This window comes from Mesoplodon mirus, assembly GCF_964341445.2.
Source record: "Mesoplodon mirus genome assembly, chromosome: 8".
Lineage (NCBI taxonomy): Eukaryota > Metazoa > Chordata > Mammalia > Artiodactyla > Ziphiidae > Mesoplodon > Mesoplodon mirus.
The window spans coordinates 49,890,226-49,906,643 of record NC_138984.1 but is presented as its reverse complement, the minus strand read 5'-3'; the positions used below and the strand labels follow the sequence as shown (position 1 = coordinate 49,906,643).

The following is a 16,418-nucleotide window of genomic DNA, read 5'->3' as shown; positions in this document are numbered from 1 at the left end:
TTATCTGATTCTTTCAGATATGGGCCATCTTCCATTTCCTTAGGAGATTCCGTGGTTTGGTTCAGTAAAAATGAAGGTTTTATCTCCTGTCTAATAATTGCAAGTTTCCAAAACTTCAAACGACATAATGAAAATCATACAGGTCATGAGTTGTTCCCAAGGTGATATGTACAGAGAATCACTACAGTCTCAAAATATAAATTAAAAATAACTCTAATGAAAGGAGTCAAAATGGATTTGATTTGCGCACAGTATCTGGTGGAGATCACTTAAAATTTTTTTCTAATAAGATTGTGTTCATACTGAATTGTAACAAATTATTAGGTGATCTGTTCCACAGAGTATAGAAGTTTTGTAAATTCTTGCTTTCTCTTTATCCCAAGACTTCCAGACTCCCCCAAGTGGATATCTGAGAAATTTAGCCAAGTGCCTCTAAATAACTGACACTTCATAATGAGCTTTGATAAATCCATGCCAACTTTTTTTCTTTGTTTGAATTGAAGCAAGACACATGGAGAATTTTCCTTAGATGAATCTAGCACTTCCCTCTTTCACCCCTGTAAGTTACAAATTACTCACATGACTATTGTCTCTTATAAATACTTTTTTTCCCTCTTTGTTCTTCCTCTTTCAAAGAGTGAAATCGAACTGGCAGATTCATTTAAGGACCATACTGTGGTTTGCAGAGTCACTGCTATGTAAAATCATATATATGGGACACTCAGAATGGACTGTCTTGAAATCTTGACCTTCAAATAAACACGATCAACACAATTTACATCAAAGTGCAGTATGCTCTGACGCAGGAGCATCAGAATGCCTGGAATCTGCTTTAACCAATTAAGCCATTCTAGGCAAGAGGAAAATAAAGCCTTCAGTAAATCCATTGAAGCCACCATCTCCCAGCCTCCCACTGCCTGTTATCGATCTTTTTAACTGCGGACTAATGAGTCGCATATACACCTGATGGGATGCTCTCACCCTACCACCTCCGAGGAGTTAAACTTACACAAAGAATCAACTGGGTGAGAGGGAGGCTGGCAGGGCACATCTAGGCCGATGGCTACCTTGGTCCCTTAAAGCCCAGCGCGATGGTTTCTCTTCAGTGAACGCAGCAGACCCCATCCCCTACTTTCCTAACGAGCCCATTAGTTCCTTTGAGGGAGATTTTCCTTTCAGGTCGCTTCTAGGGCAAACGCTTTTGTTCGCTACCACTCTCTGTGGTGGGAAAAGAACTGTAGAGAAACGCAGAGCAAGCTCGTGGCAGCAGCTTCTTTGCGGCAAAGCATCCCTTTCCATTCAGCTTTGGCAATTTAGCAGGAACCTAGGTTCTCAGGGTACGTGGGTGAGGGGAACTCCGGGTCGAGGAACCACATAAGCCAAGAATCTCTGTTTTTACCTTCTATCCATTTCACTCGTATCCCCACAACTACCTCTCCCCGCCCCCCAAACTATCAACACAAACCTTTATGATCTCTACAAATGGGTGGTGGGTGGAGGGGCATTTTCTTCCTCTAAGATTCGGAACAGAATCCAGCCTCCGTACTAAAACCACATTAAAAACAAATAAGATCAAATACGCTAAACGCAATGGGTAGTAACTATCTCAAGAGAGAAGCAGCTGCTGGCACCTGCCTGGATGCCAGGCAGTTGCAAGCGGTTGGCTTTTCGTGCTGAATTATTAATTTATTTACCACCACCGCCCCCCCCGCATCGTCCCCTCCCCCTTCCCCGACTGCTAGGCAAGAAATCTCCGTGTCTCTACATTTTCCCCTCCGCCCCCACCTTACAGGAGTCTCCCACTTCTCGGTCTCGGGCCGCTCTGCCGCCCGCCCGCGGTGGCCTTCGAGTCCCTGGCCCTCTGCCGCCGCGGCGCTGCGCTGGGGGGCGTCCCGCTCTCCGCGCGCTCCCACTCGCGCCCAGACCGGCGCTGCCGTGGGTCCCGGAGGCGGCGGGGGAGGGCGGAGGGAGGCCGCGGGTGACAGATGTACTCCTCTGACAGCTCTCAGTACCAGCCCAGTGGCTCCCTGCCATTGGCTCAGTGCAATGGACCGGCAACGCCGCTCCATATAATAACACTCATGACTGCCAGCAGCAGCAACTCCGAGTACTGGCACCGAGAGCGGGGGATGCTGCTGCCACCGCCGCTGCCGCTCGGGCGGCTCCCGCTGCCCGGCTCCGCTCGGCCGCGCCGCGGGCATTGACTCGCGCTCCGCTCCCGGCTGCCTGGCCGGCCCCTCCCAGCCCGGGATCCTCCCGCGGGGCGAATCGCCCTAAGGCGAATTAGGAGAGAAGAAGAGCCTGAGACGGACAGCGCGGCGAGCATGCGGAGACGGAGAAACCTCGGCGCGCACAGCAGAGGCGCGTAGTGAGCCTGTCTCGGGCGGGCGTGCGAGAGAGGCGGCGGTTCGCCCTCGCGGCGGGTCCGTAGCCCAACCTCCCCGGGCCCCGGCGCGCTGCGGCTGCAGGCGCGGAGTGCCTGGAAACGGCGGCTGCGGTGGAGGAGGCGGCGGCTGCTCCATGGAGTGTTACTACATTGTCATCAGCTCCACGCATCTCAGCAACGGACACTTTCGCAACATAAAGGGAGTTTTTCGGGGCCCCCTCAGCAAGAACGGGAACAAAACTCTGGTAATCGCTTCTGTTTTCCTCTCTGTCTGTCTCTCTCTCTGTCTCCTGTCTAAGAGGACATTTGGAGGATTGAGGTTATTGTGAGGGTTTGGGGGTGTCACAATTCATTTGGTTTATAATATATTCATTTATTTGTCTTGTGGGCGTGGGGTGAGAATTTGGTGTAGAAAAAGGCAGGAATCTCAGGGAAGCTGAGATCCATGGCTTTGGTTGACACTTTCCTAAAGCTCGGGACCCTCCAACTCACTCCGTCCTGGTGAAGATTACCACGGTTTCTCTTTATTTGAAACAAATTGTGTCACCCCAAGTGACCCTATAGCCTCTGTCGCTTTAGGAAGCTGAAGGTAATGAGGATGTGGTGCCTCTCGTGGAGGCGGGAGCCACGTGACTGGTGGTGCGGGGCAAGCGGCGGGACTGAGGGAGGGTCTCAGAAGGAGTTTGTGTTCCGGCTATCTCCGGAAGGACTGGCAGCAAACTTCTCTAGTGAGAAGTTGTCAGTACAGAGCTTAACTGAGTGACTCCAGAACCCCATGCCGCCAGCTTTAAGCTATTCACTCAGAAGAGGTTGGAGATAAGTGTGACGGGTGAGCACTCTGACCCAGTCAGAGTCACAAGGAAAAACGTGCTAGACAAACAGAGCCCGTGCAGTCCTGGGAGGTTCTCACTGGACCACCGAGCTTCTCTTTCAGCATTCTAGTAGGAAAAGGACTCCTGACTGGTGAGAGATGTGCTGAACATTGAGATAGTACAGGGTGATGGCCCTTACTTTTTCTTTCGTATCCCCTCTTAGCTACAGAACCTCCCTGCAGAACTGACTCCCAAGTCTTGGTATCTCCTGAGAACTATACACCCAATAACGAAAAAGGGAAGTAGAGAGAAGGCTCATTAGGCTAAGTACTGCAGAGTAGAGCCGAGTAAGGTGGTAATATGCAAATGTATACATCACTAAAGTCTGGGTCTATTAGCAAGCAGCACCCGGTGCCCGCTATTTAACAAAGTGATTACTGAGCTCTGAATAGGGAGAGTAGAAGTTTAAGGACAGAGTCAATTAGTCCAAAAGTAAAGACAGTATTCTTAATCTATTTTCTTTATATATCTTAAAATATGATTCTACATAATTTTTTTTCTAAATGTGCTGTGCATCTGTCTTCCAAGAATGAAAAGTTCTCTTCTGAAATTTTAAGTGAATTCTGACATTGATGTGATTCATTTGATTATTTTCTTTTTTCCCTTGAACCTCTTGGACATCTTCCTCTCAGCTCATTTCAGATTCAAAGAAATAGGGTTAATTTATCGCTTTTATTATTGTCCTGGATAAGATTGTTTACTGTTGTTGTTGATCAAAGAAAATACTCTTCTGTGGTCTTCCTTAGTGGAGTACTATACAGAGCAATAGGCACAGGCTAAGGTAATTATGGAAAATGTTCTGGCTAGACTTAGAGAAGTCGACTATATGTGAAGGTAATTTGGGGGAGGGGAAGCGCTTCATTTTGAAAAAAGTGTGCACTGGTTTGTTTTTTAAATCAAGTTTCACTTATGAGAAAAGGCAAACTTATTGACTGAACAAGATCTCATCTCCATAGTTGTAATAATGGTGTAGGTAATAAAGCCACAGAATAAAGTTCATAGAAGAAAACATATTTATTTGCCAAACCTCAACTTGTTACAATTCTGGTAATCTTGATTCTTAAGTCAACCTTGGGCTTCCATAAATGATTGAACTTGCTTAAGCTGATGTTTGTTGTCGGTTTGAAGTTGATTAGTTCTTTATCACTCATATTGACAAAAGGTAGGTTAAACTGTAGATCTGCCAGTTTAATCTTCAAATTAAAATCGGTGTTAAAGAGCAGCTACCTAAATGAGATGAATGAATCTAAATATATGCAAATGTCAGAAGCAACAAACTGGGATAAAAAGGCTTAGAAATAGTTCCTATCATGTTTTATTTATGGTAAAATGACTTATAGGGACTTCATAGCTAATCCTTCAAGATTGTGTTTACAAACTGCCCAAGTTAGTGTTTCCTATGCAAGAGATTTACACCGACTGAAATGATGTAGATTTTTCATGTATGGTTCCACTATATTTGAAACTATTACTTTAAAAAGTAATATATGTCATGTGTGGCTTTCCTATGTCTTTTGATGATTTTGTTATTGAAGAGAATGAGATTTATGCCTGTCTATAACAGAAGAGATTCTAAATATATTCATAAATGAATTTTTTAATTAAATAATTTTCTATACTTATCTAAAAATGTATTTTTTACAGCAAGTAGGATGCTGTGAAGATTTATTATAAGCTAAAACTTACTATAAGCTAAAAACAGAAAACTGAACCTGAAACTTCTCAGAAATAGCAACCTTAATAAGAAACACAAATATTATCTTAAAATATATATATATTCCACTATTTGAATATTTTCAAATAAGGATTTATGGTTGTCATGTTTTTAATCCCAGTTTTATAGAGTAGTAGTTATGAGATCTTTTTTACTTTCTTATCTATTTGCTTTTGACATATTGTGAACTTTGCCTTTGAAGACATCATCACATTTTTGCATTTTGAAATGTGTATTAAGTTAAAAAAATTTTAGTGAGTGTTTTTTTTTTTTTTCCTTATTTCAGGAAAGCACAACTTAAAACATAAAATCCATTGAGGGATTTTTCCAAAGAAATTCCAGTTAGTTTTCAACCACTGGATAACTAATGGATATTCTGAACATTTTAAAATTCATATTTTTAAAACATTATTTTCTAGTCTTTAAAATTTTTGAACTGATTTAATATAGGCTATATCTGTTAACACAGTGTTCTTTCAAGAATTAGAAGTTACCTATAGAATAAATTTACTTACAGAATAAAACTCATTGTTTACTGACCTTGGTTAATTGCTTTAGTCCTAAATCCAGAATGTAATCCTGCTACTCATACTGAGGATATTATCAAAATGTACAGACCTTTCCATAGATCATATTATGTCACTCACACAATAAAATTTTAAGGATACTTAAAGGTTAAGCCTATTGTTAATCTTGATCCTATTCTTGGGCTTTTAAATATACTCCTTTTCACAATTTTAACTGAAAATATGCAAATCTCCATTTTGCAAGGTCTTACCATCAAAGAGAAAGTTCACTCTACTTGTGATGATTTCTGTTATAAATAGCATCATATGTGTGATATAGCTTTAATTCCATGGAATAAGAAATAAGCTAATATTTTATTAGTGCTCCAGAATATGTCTGAATAAGTTATGTAGTTTAATGACAATGAATAAAGTTTACAATCCATGTATTCTAATTGTTTTTCTTTTGATTATCCCAAACCACCACTGTGTATGCATCTGTTTATTAAAGACATTTTGTTATATTTATGTTTTGCAGTTGATCCACAAAAGTTTTTTTGCCCTAATTATATATTTTAAAGTTTTAATACAAAATATTAAAATTTATATACTTTAATGCAGAATTTAAACATATATTTAATCACTTTTAATATGGAATTTGGAGTTTGTGGAACTTTGGAAATCATTAATAATTTGTTTATTACTTCTGTTAGTTGGTCAGCATTTTTATATTTCACAAGAGTGTTATGTCTGTTTAAAGACTATGACATTCAAAAAGAAAGAGTGCTGATTTGAGGTCAGGCAGTGAGTCAATATTATAATTCAGATTTCCTGACTCTAGACATATTTCCTTTATAATTTATATACTAAATTAGGGAATCCATAGAAATTCATATGATAATATAGATACTGATAAAGAGATGGTATTGGTGTCATCTGTTGTTTGAAGGCACTCTACTTTTCCACTTGCCTTTAGGTGTGGAGAAATAGTGCCAGACTCACAGAATAATTTGAATTCAAATTTATTTTATTTCTTATCCTCCAATATGCGAACATCAATAATTTTTGTCTTGCCTAAGCCCTGTTCCTGAAGGCTGTCCTCCATTTCCAAAATATTAAGTACCAGGTTTGACAAGAAAAGATGTATTGATTTATTAATCAGTTATCAACATATTTGTTATTTAGTTCGTTCAGATTTATTGAGATGCTTTAATTGCAAAGCACTACTCTAGGCACCACAGGCTTTGTGCTAAGTATTATGCACTAAATATTATGTTAAGATGTATTCATGGATGCGCCATTCATTTTGAATATGTTGAAAAAATATTCACATATTTTGACAAGTTTGCAGGTTTCTTGTCACTCAAGATATTTTCATATGTATTCATTTTGAAAGTATGAAAAAATTCTGTTTTTTTTTTCCTTTTGTATATAGGAACTCACTAAAATTAGGTAGGTCTTTGAAATATACTATATGGACTTTTGTTCTAATTATCATTATCTAATATAACAGTATTTTTCATGTCATTCCCTTACACATTTCTTTATCTCCTACAGTATATAATTTAAAAGGTTTCTCCACTCACTAAAACCCATTTATGTGGCACATTTAGGGTTGTGCATAAGACTAAAGAAACAAGCTGTTGAATTAGTGCTGCTGAAATGTTATCATTGTTAGATTAATATCCTCAAGAAAGGTCAGGGGTGAGGGTGGGTTAAGGTGAATAATATATGGCTAAATTTCCCCACTTTAAAAATTTGGTCATGTAATCAGTTATATATTTTTACAAGTTTCTTTTACATTATTATACATTCAGTATTAAAGACCATCTTGTGTCTCACTTTCCTGAACTTAAGGTGACATATATTCTTTGCTGTACTTGTTTTTTATTCTAGCAAAACTTTACAACATATGTGTTTTCAGAACACATTATTGGAGTAAGGAAAATAAGATTGAAATACTGATATTATGACCTACTCAAAAATGTAAGCAGTATTTTAAGGCAAATGTTGTCAAGTAACATCCGTGATTCTAACATATCTTTTTTAGTTTATCAAATATTATTTAAGTTATTTTTGATAGTTGAAAGTCAAATAGTGACATACTATCTTGTCTTTCCTTTTCAATTATGCACCAATATTTTCTAGTTTATTGATGACTGCGATTACGTTTTTGCTGAAAATACAGATCAACAAGAGCGTTGGAGACCACTAATCCAAAGGTTTCATATAGTTGTATTTGTATTCAGACCAAATTCAGGTTGCAGAAGTAGTTTGTTTAGTGTGCACTGTGTTTTAAAGTATTTGGGCTTCAATGCCATTCAAAGGGGAATACACTTCACAGTTTGTTACTGTCTATACTATTTTTTACTGTTACATAAGTTTTCACTTATTTATAATACCTTCCTGACCAATGAAGGCACTTGAATTTTCCACTTCTTGTTTAGTCCGAGAACCAAATTTTACATACGGGGAGACAGAAACATTTTCGTCATTCTACCCTTCATGATGCCAACTTTTAGATAGACAGCAGTCTTCCAAAAAGTTTTCTGCATATTTGTATGTTTCTATACAGTTTATTATGTATTGGTTGAACTGCTTAACAGTATTTTCCAGATCATATATCTAGGATATTATGATCTATCATAATAATTATAATATAGAAACGTGGATTTGAGGATGATGCATTTTTGCATTTTAAAATTGCAGACTTTCGCTCAGACCACAGGTTTGTAGTAATTTCTTGTTGTTTTTAGTCTTTTTAAAAATTAATTTTGAATGTAATTTTAGTCTTTATACTTTTGGTAAACATGTTTAGTTCATGTAACATACTTAGAAAATAGTTTTTTGAAAGTATTATACATAGGGGAAATCATACTTTTTAATAAATGTAATCATAATACAGTGTTGAAATAATTTTCTCAGTGATCCTGTTTAACTGAGATATTACTATTGTAGGCAATTGTTGTAATTAGGAGTTTGAGTAATCCTTCCAGCGAGAAAAAAATAGTAGTTTTAATCTGTGGTATACTGCAGCCAAAATTCATAAAGAAATTTTATATTTATTTTTCACTTTTTTTATATTGCAAACTACAATATTAATAATTTTATTAATTCTGTTCTCTAAAAATCTTAGTCTGAAACCATTTGATCTGTTTTATCTCATCAGATTATCCTTTGTCTCTGAGAAAATTATTAACATATATACAATATTATGATGTTTTCAACTAGCAAGGTTTCATTAATTTTATAAATGTATTACAGTACACTTCCTAGCACAGTATAATATAAAGTGGGGTAGTAAATAATTAAAACTCAATCCTAGCTGTCAAAATAACAAAGTCCATTACCTGATGTAGTACTCTGGACTCTTTCATAATGGTTTGGCACCATTAGAAGAAAGTTATGTACTTTTCTAAATGTAAGTACATTTAATGTATTAAATGTTTATGATGACCGTGCCATATTCAAATTATAAGAAAACACTTTAAACTTACATAGCTTTAGAAAAATGAGCTATGCTGAGTGTGATGACTGGTTTTATGTGTCAACCAGAATAGTATCCAGTTATTTAAACAAACACTAATCTAGGTGCTCTGAAGGTATTTTGTAGATATAGTTAATGTCTGTAATCAGTTGACCTCAAGTAAAGGAGATTACCATCTATAATGTGGATGGATCTCATGCCATCAGTTGAAAGACTGTAAGAGAAAAAACTGAGATTTCTTGGTGAAGAAGAAATTCTGCCTCATGACTGCAGCATCAAACCCTGCCCTGAGTTTCTAGCCTACTGACCTGTCCTACAGAAGCCCCACAAACCCACAAACAGAGTCAATCCCCAATTCCTTAAAACTCTCTTTTCCTCCCTCTCTCCCCTTCCTCTCCATGTATTCCACCTGCCTCCCCATGACCGCCCCAATTCTCTCTCCATCTCTCCTGTTGGTTCTGTTGATCTAGACCCCAAACAGTACACTAAGGATCAGTTATTACATCTCTCTTACAATAAGACAACTCAATATTCGAAATATAAATCATATCTAATTCCAGTTGGATTTAATTGGAAATAGGTAAAATTGACATTGTTAAACTTATTTAGGGTTAAAATTGATAGACCTTAATGTGGAATGTTTTTGTTGTTTTATAAAGGAATGTATAATAACATTATTTTAAATATTTACCTGGATTACTGTGTATCTCTCAATCAATCTCCCTGGCTCCTCCTCAAAAAACTTTTATAAAACTGTAAAATATAGTTATTCTTATCTGTTCATCTCCAATAGCTAATCATACATGCATTTATTGTACTTGAAGAAAATCAGGCTATCTTTAAATGAGAGAAAATATTTTTAAACTTAATAGCAAAAGTGTACAATTTGGTAACCCAAATTTAAGAAAGTTGGCTTTAATGGGTGGCTATGTAAAATGAAGGACTTAAATTTTACAAAACAAAAATGTTTTCATGAAAAATGCACAGAATGGTGTCAGTAACCACCAGCCAGAAACCTCCAGGAACAGAGCTCTAGTTGAACCAAGTTGGACCTATTAGAACTTGTTGGAACAAGATAAACTGCACATCATGGGGAACCTTGATGCATCTCATGAAGAGAAAATAAGGGAGAGTTTTATAGGTTTTGGGATTGTGTAAGGTGATTTTGTGGAGTTTATTGAAACATTGTTTTATTCTGGATTATCCTGTGAGAAAGGAGGGCCATTCTACAATTGGTTATTTTTAGTGCTTTTTCTCTAGGAGGCAAGAGGAACGGAGTAGGGGCAAAGCTGTAGTTGGTGGAGAAGCAGCTTTTGCTCATGTTGGCTGTCAGATGGGGATGTTTCATAACAAAAACAGTAGGTTTGTTTTTGTCTGTCCCCACACATGACTCTGAAGTGGTCTTGTTTTTTCCTGCTTCCTTCATGCTCATCAATGACCTTGTCTGATGTTAGGGGACTGTGAAACTGTTTATCTTTGATAACAGAACCATACCTTATGTTTTTTTTTCCTATTTATTTATTTATTTTATTTTTGGCTACATGGGGTCTTCATTGCTGTACATGGGCTTTCTCTAGTTGCGGTGAGCGGGGAGTACCCTCCATTGCGGTGTGTGGGCTTCTCATTGCGGTGGCTTCTCTTGTTGCAGAGCACGGGCTCTAGGTGCACAGGCTTCAGTAGTTGTGGCTCACGGGCTCTAGAGTGCAGGCTCAGTAGTTGTGTCTCATGGGCTCTAGAGTGTAAGCTCAGTAGTTGTGGCTCCTGGGCTCTAGGTGTGCGGGCTTGAGTACTTGTGGGGCAGAGGCTTCATTGCTCTGTGACATGTGGGATCTTTCTGGACCAGGGCTCGAACCCGTGTCCCCTGTAGCAGGCGGATTCTTACCCACTGTGCCACCAGGGAAGCCCCATACCTTACTTTTTGATCTAGACAAGTTCGTAGCTGACAGTTCCCAGGGGCTGCTTTTTTCTTTCTCAGATATGACATGGATGGTTGCAAAGAAAAGGGAGGCAAGACCATCAGAGAATTTCAAGCAAATGAGACCCAAAGCCGGGGAGTTTTAGGGATGAGGGAGGGAAGGAGAATGGTTGAAGATTACCAAGGTGGAGCGTAGAGGACATGTGCTCTGCACTGGCACATTCTTAGGAGGACTCTGGGGAGATAAAACTGTCTCCCATCTCTTGAGAGAGATACAGGGGAAAGGCTTTTCAATAGAGACAAACTTTAGTTGGCGCAAAATGCTGAAGTAAAACTTCAACGAAAAGTCTAAAGCTATAGAGATTTCATTGATAAGGGACACTTCTGAATTCAAGACACAGTTCAAGTGTTTTAGGACATGTAGGAATATAGAGAATTCTGTCATAAAAGAGGTTGTAACATAAAATCTCATGGATATTGAAGTCCAGAAAATGAAGAAAAATTTGGGAGTTCTGGACTTCCTGTGGCAACTGACATTACTGGGGATACAGGGTAGGATAAAACTGGTTCCGATAATCCCAGTGGAGGCAGTGGTAGCAGTGGAGTGGTGAACCACGACAGAGAGGAGGAGTCTTGCGGGGAGCGCTCAGAGTTCTTGGGATCATCTTAGACGCCTCCTATGAGACTGAATTATGCACAGCCCTATTGTGAGCCTGAGAGCTTTCTCCTGACCCTTGCTGAATTATCATGCCAGAGGGGCATGGTTAGTTCTAGTGCACAGATTTCCTCCCATATTCAGCCCTTGGGGGCGGGGGGCAGGTGGGGAAGGTCAGTGTATTAACAGTGATTCAAAGGTTAACCCATTCAAATTGCCTTGTTTATGTCCTTCAGATAGGAAATACCTAAAGAATTTGATGTGGAGCAAGCAAATTTTGTTTGGAGAGAATTTAGGTAATTGCCAAACACTCTGGATTATGGAAAGCATGGAAGTTTTGGACAATAAGTAACTGAGGAGGAAGTGAGGCCAGTTACAAAGAAGGAAGGGATTTAATGATGAGGGGTTTGAACTAAATGATTTTACTTACAAGTGGTCAAGGACAGAAAGATGGGATAAAATATGGATTCTCTCCTTGTTTAATGAAAGGTCTCAAGTGACATGGTCTAGTGGCTTCCAAGGAAGTGTCAGCGGAAATACCGTAATCTTTGTGGTACTTCCTTCAAAACCTGATATTTAGCAATTCACCTCTCTTTGCTGAAATGAGACAAAGTTCCTTCATAGTAGGGAAGAAAATGACTACTTTCACTCCAGGATTGTGTTCTTGCATCGTTTAGCATGCCTTTGTCAAAATATTTACTGTCATACTTACACAGTGGTTGAAAGCACACTTTATAACCAGATAGACCTGAGCCCAAATCCTAAATAGACCTCTGTATCAATAGTGAGGAAAACTTTTTGTAACCAGGATCCCAAATATCAACTCTGTACCTATATGATATTTTATATCAAATTTTTAGTGTAACAGAAATATGCAACTAGATATTTTTTGACATTAAGTGGCTTGGTAATGTCAAAACTAAAGACTCTGATTTTATTTGTATTTTTCCTGCAGTTGTAAGGTGGTTAGTGCTCCAGCCATCACATCCACATTCTAAGCTAGAAAAAATGAGTAAAGAGGAAGGACAAAAAGTTGAATGTTCTTTTTTTTTTTAAGAAGTCCCACTCAACAGTGTTGCTTATATCTCTTCTGCTGGAGTTGTGTCATAGGACCACTCCTAAGTTCAGGGAAGAGTGGGAACATGATTAATTAAGCCAGGCACATTGCTAAGCTCAATAAAATCAGTGTTATGTTAGTAAGAGAAAGAGATAACTGATCAGACAAGAGAAGTCTACCACAACTGGTCACTAGTTTTATGACCTTGGTCAAGTTCACCTTTCTATCAGTTATATTATCCTTAAATGGAGGTGATGCATAATACCTACCTAGAAAACAGTTTTGCACATCAAGTGAGATGTGCAAGTAAAGTAATTTGCACAAGGTTTGACCCTAATAAACTCCCAATAAATGAGGGTAGCTATTGACAGTATTTCATACTGGAACATTCATATCTAGAATCTCATCTATTCAATATGTATAAATTTACATAATTTGGACATTTTTAGTGTTGAACAATATCAACGTTTCCTTTTTGTTTTCCTGTTTGCCCATGTCACTCCTTACATATTTATCTCCACCCAAGATTCATAAAATCTCTTCCCTTAGAGGAGGGATTGGGCTCTAGATATTACAGTAGATAAAGAAATGAAAATCTTATGGAAACCTTAAGATATAAGACATTCTTTTGTCTCATAAATTTTGTGGAACTATACTCTGTACTCCTAGGAAGCTGGCTCTTTAGGAAAGCTTAGAATTTCTTTTAATTCTCTTCAAGAATGATTTCAGTAGCTGTGATTCCCTTGCAATGTCTTGGATCACTGCAGTTCCGGTATTACAAAATTAATATTTACACTAGGGGGCGGCATAACATTTCCTCTTGCTCTCGTATACACAGGTATAGTAAATAATCATGCATTAATAAATTTGTCAACTATAGGGTTACCACAGTTTTACTAACTGAAAGTCACTTTAAAATTTTACCGACCAAGAAATCAATATGGAAATGCAAACTAGATGTGATGTGTTTGCTATATACTTTGTGTACTTCCCCAAGTAATTATTCTTGGCCATTTTCTACCTCAGTCACATATGTGTAACCATGCCTTACTAGATTATCACTCTTGGCTGTAAAAGTATCAGTTTTCACTCTTGAAGTGGATATTTTTTATTTCTTCTGAGTACCTTCAACATACTATATTTATGATTCTTTTTTTTTTTTTTTTTTTTTTTTTTGCCATACGCGGGCCTCTCACTGTTGTGGCCTCTCCCGTTGCAGAGCACAGGCTCTGGACGCACAGGCTCAGCGGCCATGGCTCACGGGCCCAGCCGCTCCGCGGAATGCGGGATCTTCCCGGAACGGGACACGAACGCGTGTCCCCTGAATCGGCAGGCGGACTCTCAACCACTGCGCCACCAGGGAAGCCCCAGATTTATGATTCTTAATGCCCAATTTATGTCATAGTTATTTTATAATTGTCATTAGTTAATTTATAATTAAATTTGATTGACATTTTCATGGACTACATTATTAAGCAAAATAAAAGTGGATGGTGATGACCATTTGTTAAAACAAGAATAGCTATAACGCAAAATAAAAAATATGTGAAATTGTGAAATCTAACCCTTATTTTCATGATTGCCACATGTGATATTACAGAATAGTTAAAAAATATCTGAGACTCAAATTTCCCAATTCTATTAAAATTTAATGGAATTTCCTCCACAGAAATTGGGATTAGATTTCTTAAGGAAAACGCATACATTGCATAAAATAACACAAACTGTTCTGCTTGTGTTACTAATCACTGTGAAATTATTGATACAACATGAAAGATGCAATTTTTTATGGATCAGGACTTAGAGGAGTTGATATTATGATACATGCTACTACTCAAAAACTCACAAGGCTTTTTCTAGGTAGAATAATATTAATAAAATTTCAGATGTTTCATGGTACATATTGCTGTCCTAGAGAGCCACATTTAAGACAATCTGTTACCATATTATTCCACAGTAAAGTGTTAGTGAAGTAAATAGTAGTAATAATAATAATAACAATAATAATGAATCAAAACAAATTGATCCTCTTTGTACAGTGCCTAGCATAGCTGTAAGCATAATTTGATGATGTAAGAAAAAAACTAGAGACAGAAGATATTGTTTACTTATAATATTAAATTACTGTAATTAAAATACTACATCAATAATTCAGTTCAGATATGCTATAGTCTGAGTAATTATTCACCTTCTAGGCATTAAACATGCCAACTATTTTGACTTATTAATAAAGTGCCAATACAATTATGTCAACTACAGAAACTATAGGTCATGTGAGAAATTCTTCTCTCTTTTCTCTCAGTACCCTACATAAAATAACTGCAATATCTATTCTTGGACACAGGCAAAATAGACATGTACACACACAGCAAAATGATCTACAGGTACGCTCTCTCTGTCTCTGTCTCTCTCTCTCTCTGCCCCCTCCCCGCCTCCCCCCTTCCTTCTCTTCCTCTTTCTCTCTCTCTAACTACTCTCTTGCTACACCCCCACTGTAGTCTAGAAAATCAGAGAGCACATTGTTTTTCCAGTTTCAGCCTGTCTGCATGTTTGTTTCTCAGGAAGTACATAGAATTCTACTAGTAGTTCTGGACATGTCCAGAGAGCAAAACAATTATTTATTTGAAAAGCAATTAAGAACTCCTCTTCCCCCTACCTCAGCCACCGAATATAATATCAGAGATCTGAAAATAATACTGGTAAGATTTTGAGAAATCTGAAGCAACTCAGTGGTCAAAGTTCCACTGTATGGCCACAATCCTAGGAATTAAAAATAAATAGAGGAGAGAGAGAGAGAGAGAGAGAGAGACGGACGGAGAAAGAAAGGAAAAAGGAAGGAAGGAAGAGAGGGAAAGAAAGATCATTAGTTCTTCTTAAGCAGTAAAGAATAATATAAGCTAATATATAAATGCATATCAATTTAAATAATTAGATGAAGGTACAATCGGGTTTGCCTGGGATAATCCCAGTTTAGATTGTTGTCCTGGCATGGTACCACCTTTAACTCTTAGAGTTATTCTGATTTGGATGGTAATCTATATGGGCATTCTGCTAAATACAGAAACCTCCAGAGTGACAGGAATCTGCCTGAATTGATTCCCCATTGTCTATCCTGTCTTAAAACCTGCATTCTTTTAGAATTTGTTGATTCTTATCAGAATGGTATCTACGGATGATGTGTTTAATGTGCTACTTTGCTATTTTTTTCAACAACCCTAAGTCCTATTATATGCAGTGATAAAAGAAATGTAGTTATTATTTCTCCCCACCTTTTGGCAGTTTGAGTTTAGCCACATCATGGAAGAAGGGATTTTCAGAGGCAGGAGGATGCAAAGGCACAGGGTCAATTGGAGATCCCTTGAGGCAGCTGCAGTACAGTGAAGAGGTGAAGGGAGCCACAGTGAGTTTCCACTGGCCACATACCAGCCAAGCCTTGTCAGTGAAAAGTGCCTGGGACTGAAGAGCCAGCTGCATTGTTCCAAGTTGACTATTTTAGTGGCAGAATTTTGCCCAAGCATTGCCAGTTTTGGTTCCTCGACAAGCCTCATTCAACAGGGTCACCTTTGAATCTGTCAGCTACCTAATACTCTTCCAATAAATGTATTTTATGCTTCATTTAATGAGTTAATTTTGGTTATTTTTAGCTGAGAAACCTGACTAGAATTAGGACAACTGTAGAACTACAGTTTTTTTTTTTTCCCAAGGATGTGAAACATTTTGCTGGGTTTTACATCTAGAGAATTTTGACAGTGTTTCACTCTCTCCTTTGCTTCCCATCATTCTCCTTCCTTTTTATGGAAGGGGTTCAGCCTCTGGAACTAGAGAG

The 16,418-nt window shown here is 38.1% G+C and overlaps 1 protein-coding gene across 1 annotated transcript in view; it reads left to right on the top strand.

Moving 5' to 3' along the window:
- Nucleotides 1–2,520: 2,520 nt before the first annotated feature.
- Nucleotides 2,521–16,418, top strand: part of ZNF804A (zinc finger protein 804A) — a gene marked incomplete at its 5' end in the record, with an annotated part of 290,104 nt that continues 276,206 nt past the window's right edge. The window contains one exon of the mRNA XM_082631228.1: nt 2,521–2,631. Within this exon, the coding sequence (XP_082487354.1) occupies nt 2,521–2,631 (111 nt within the window). The remainder of the gene's footprint in view (nt 2,632–16,418) is intronic.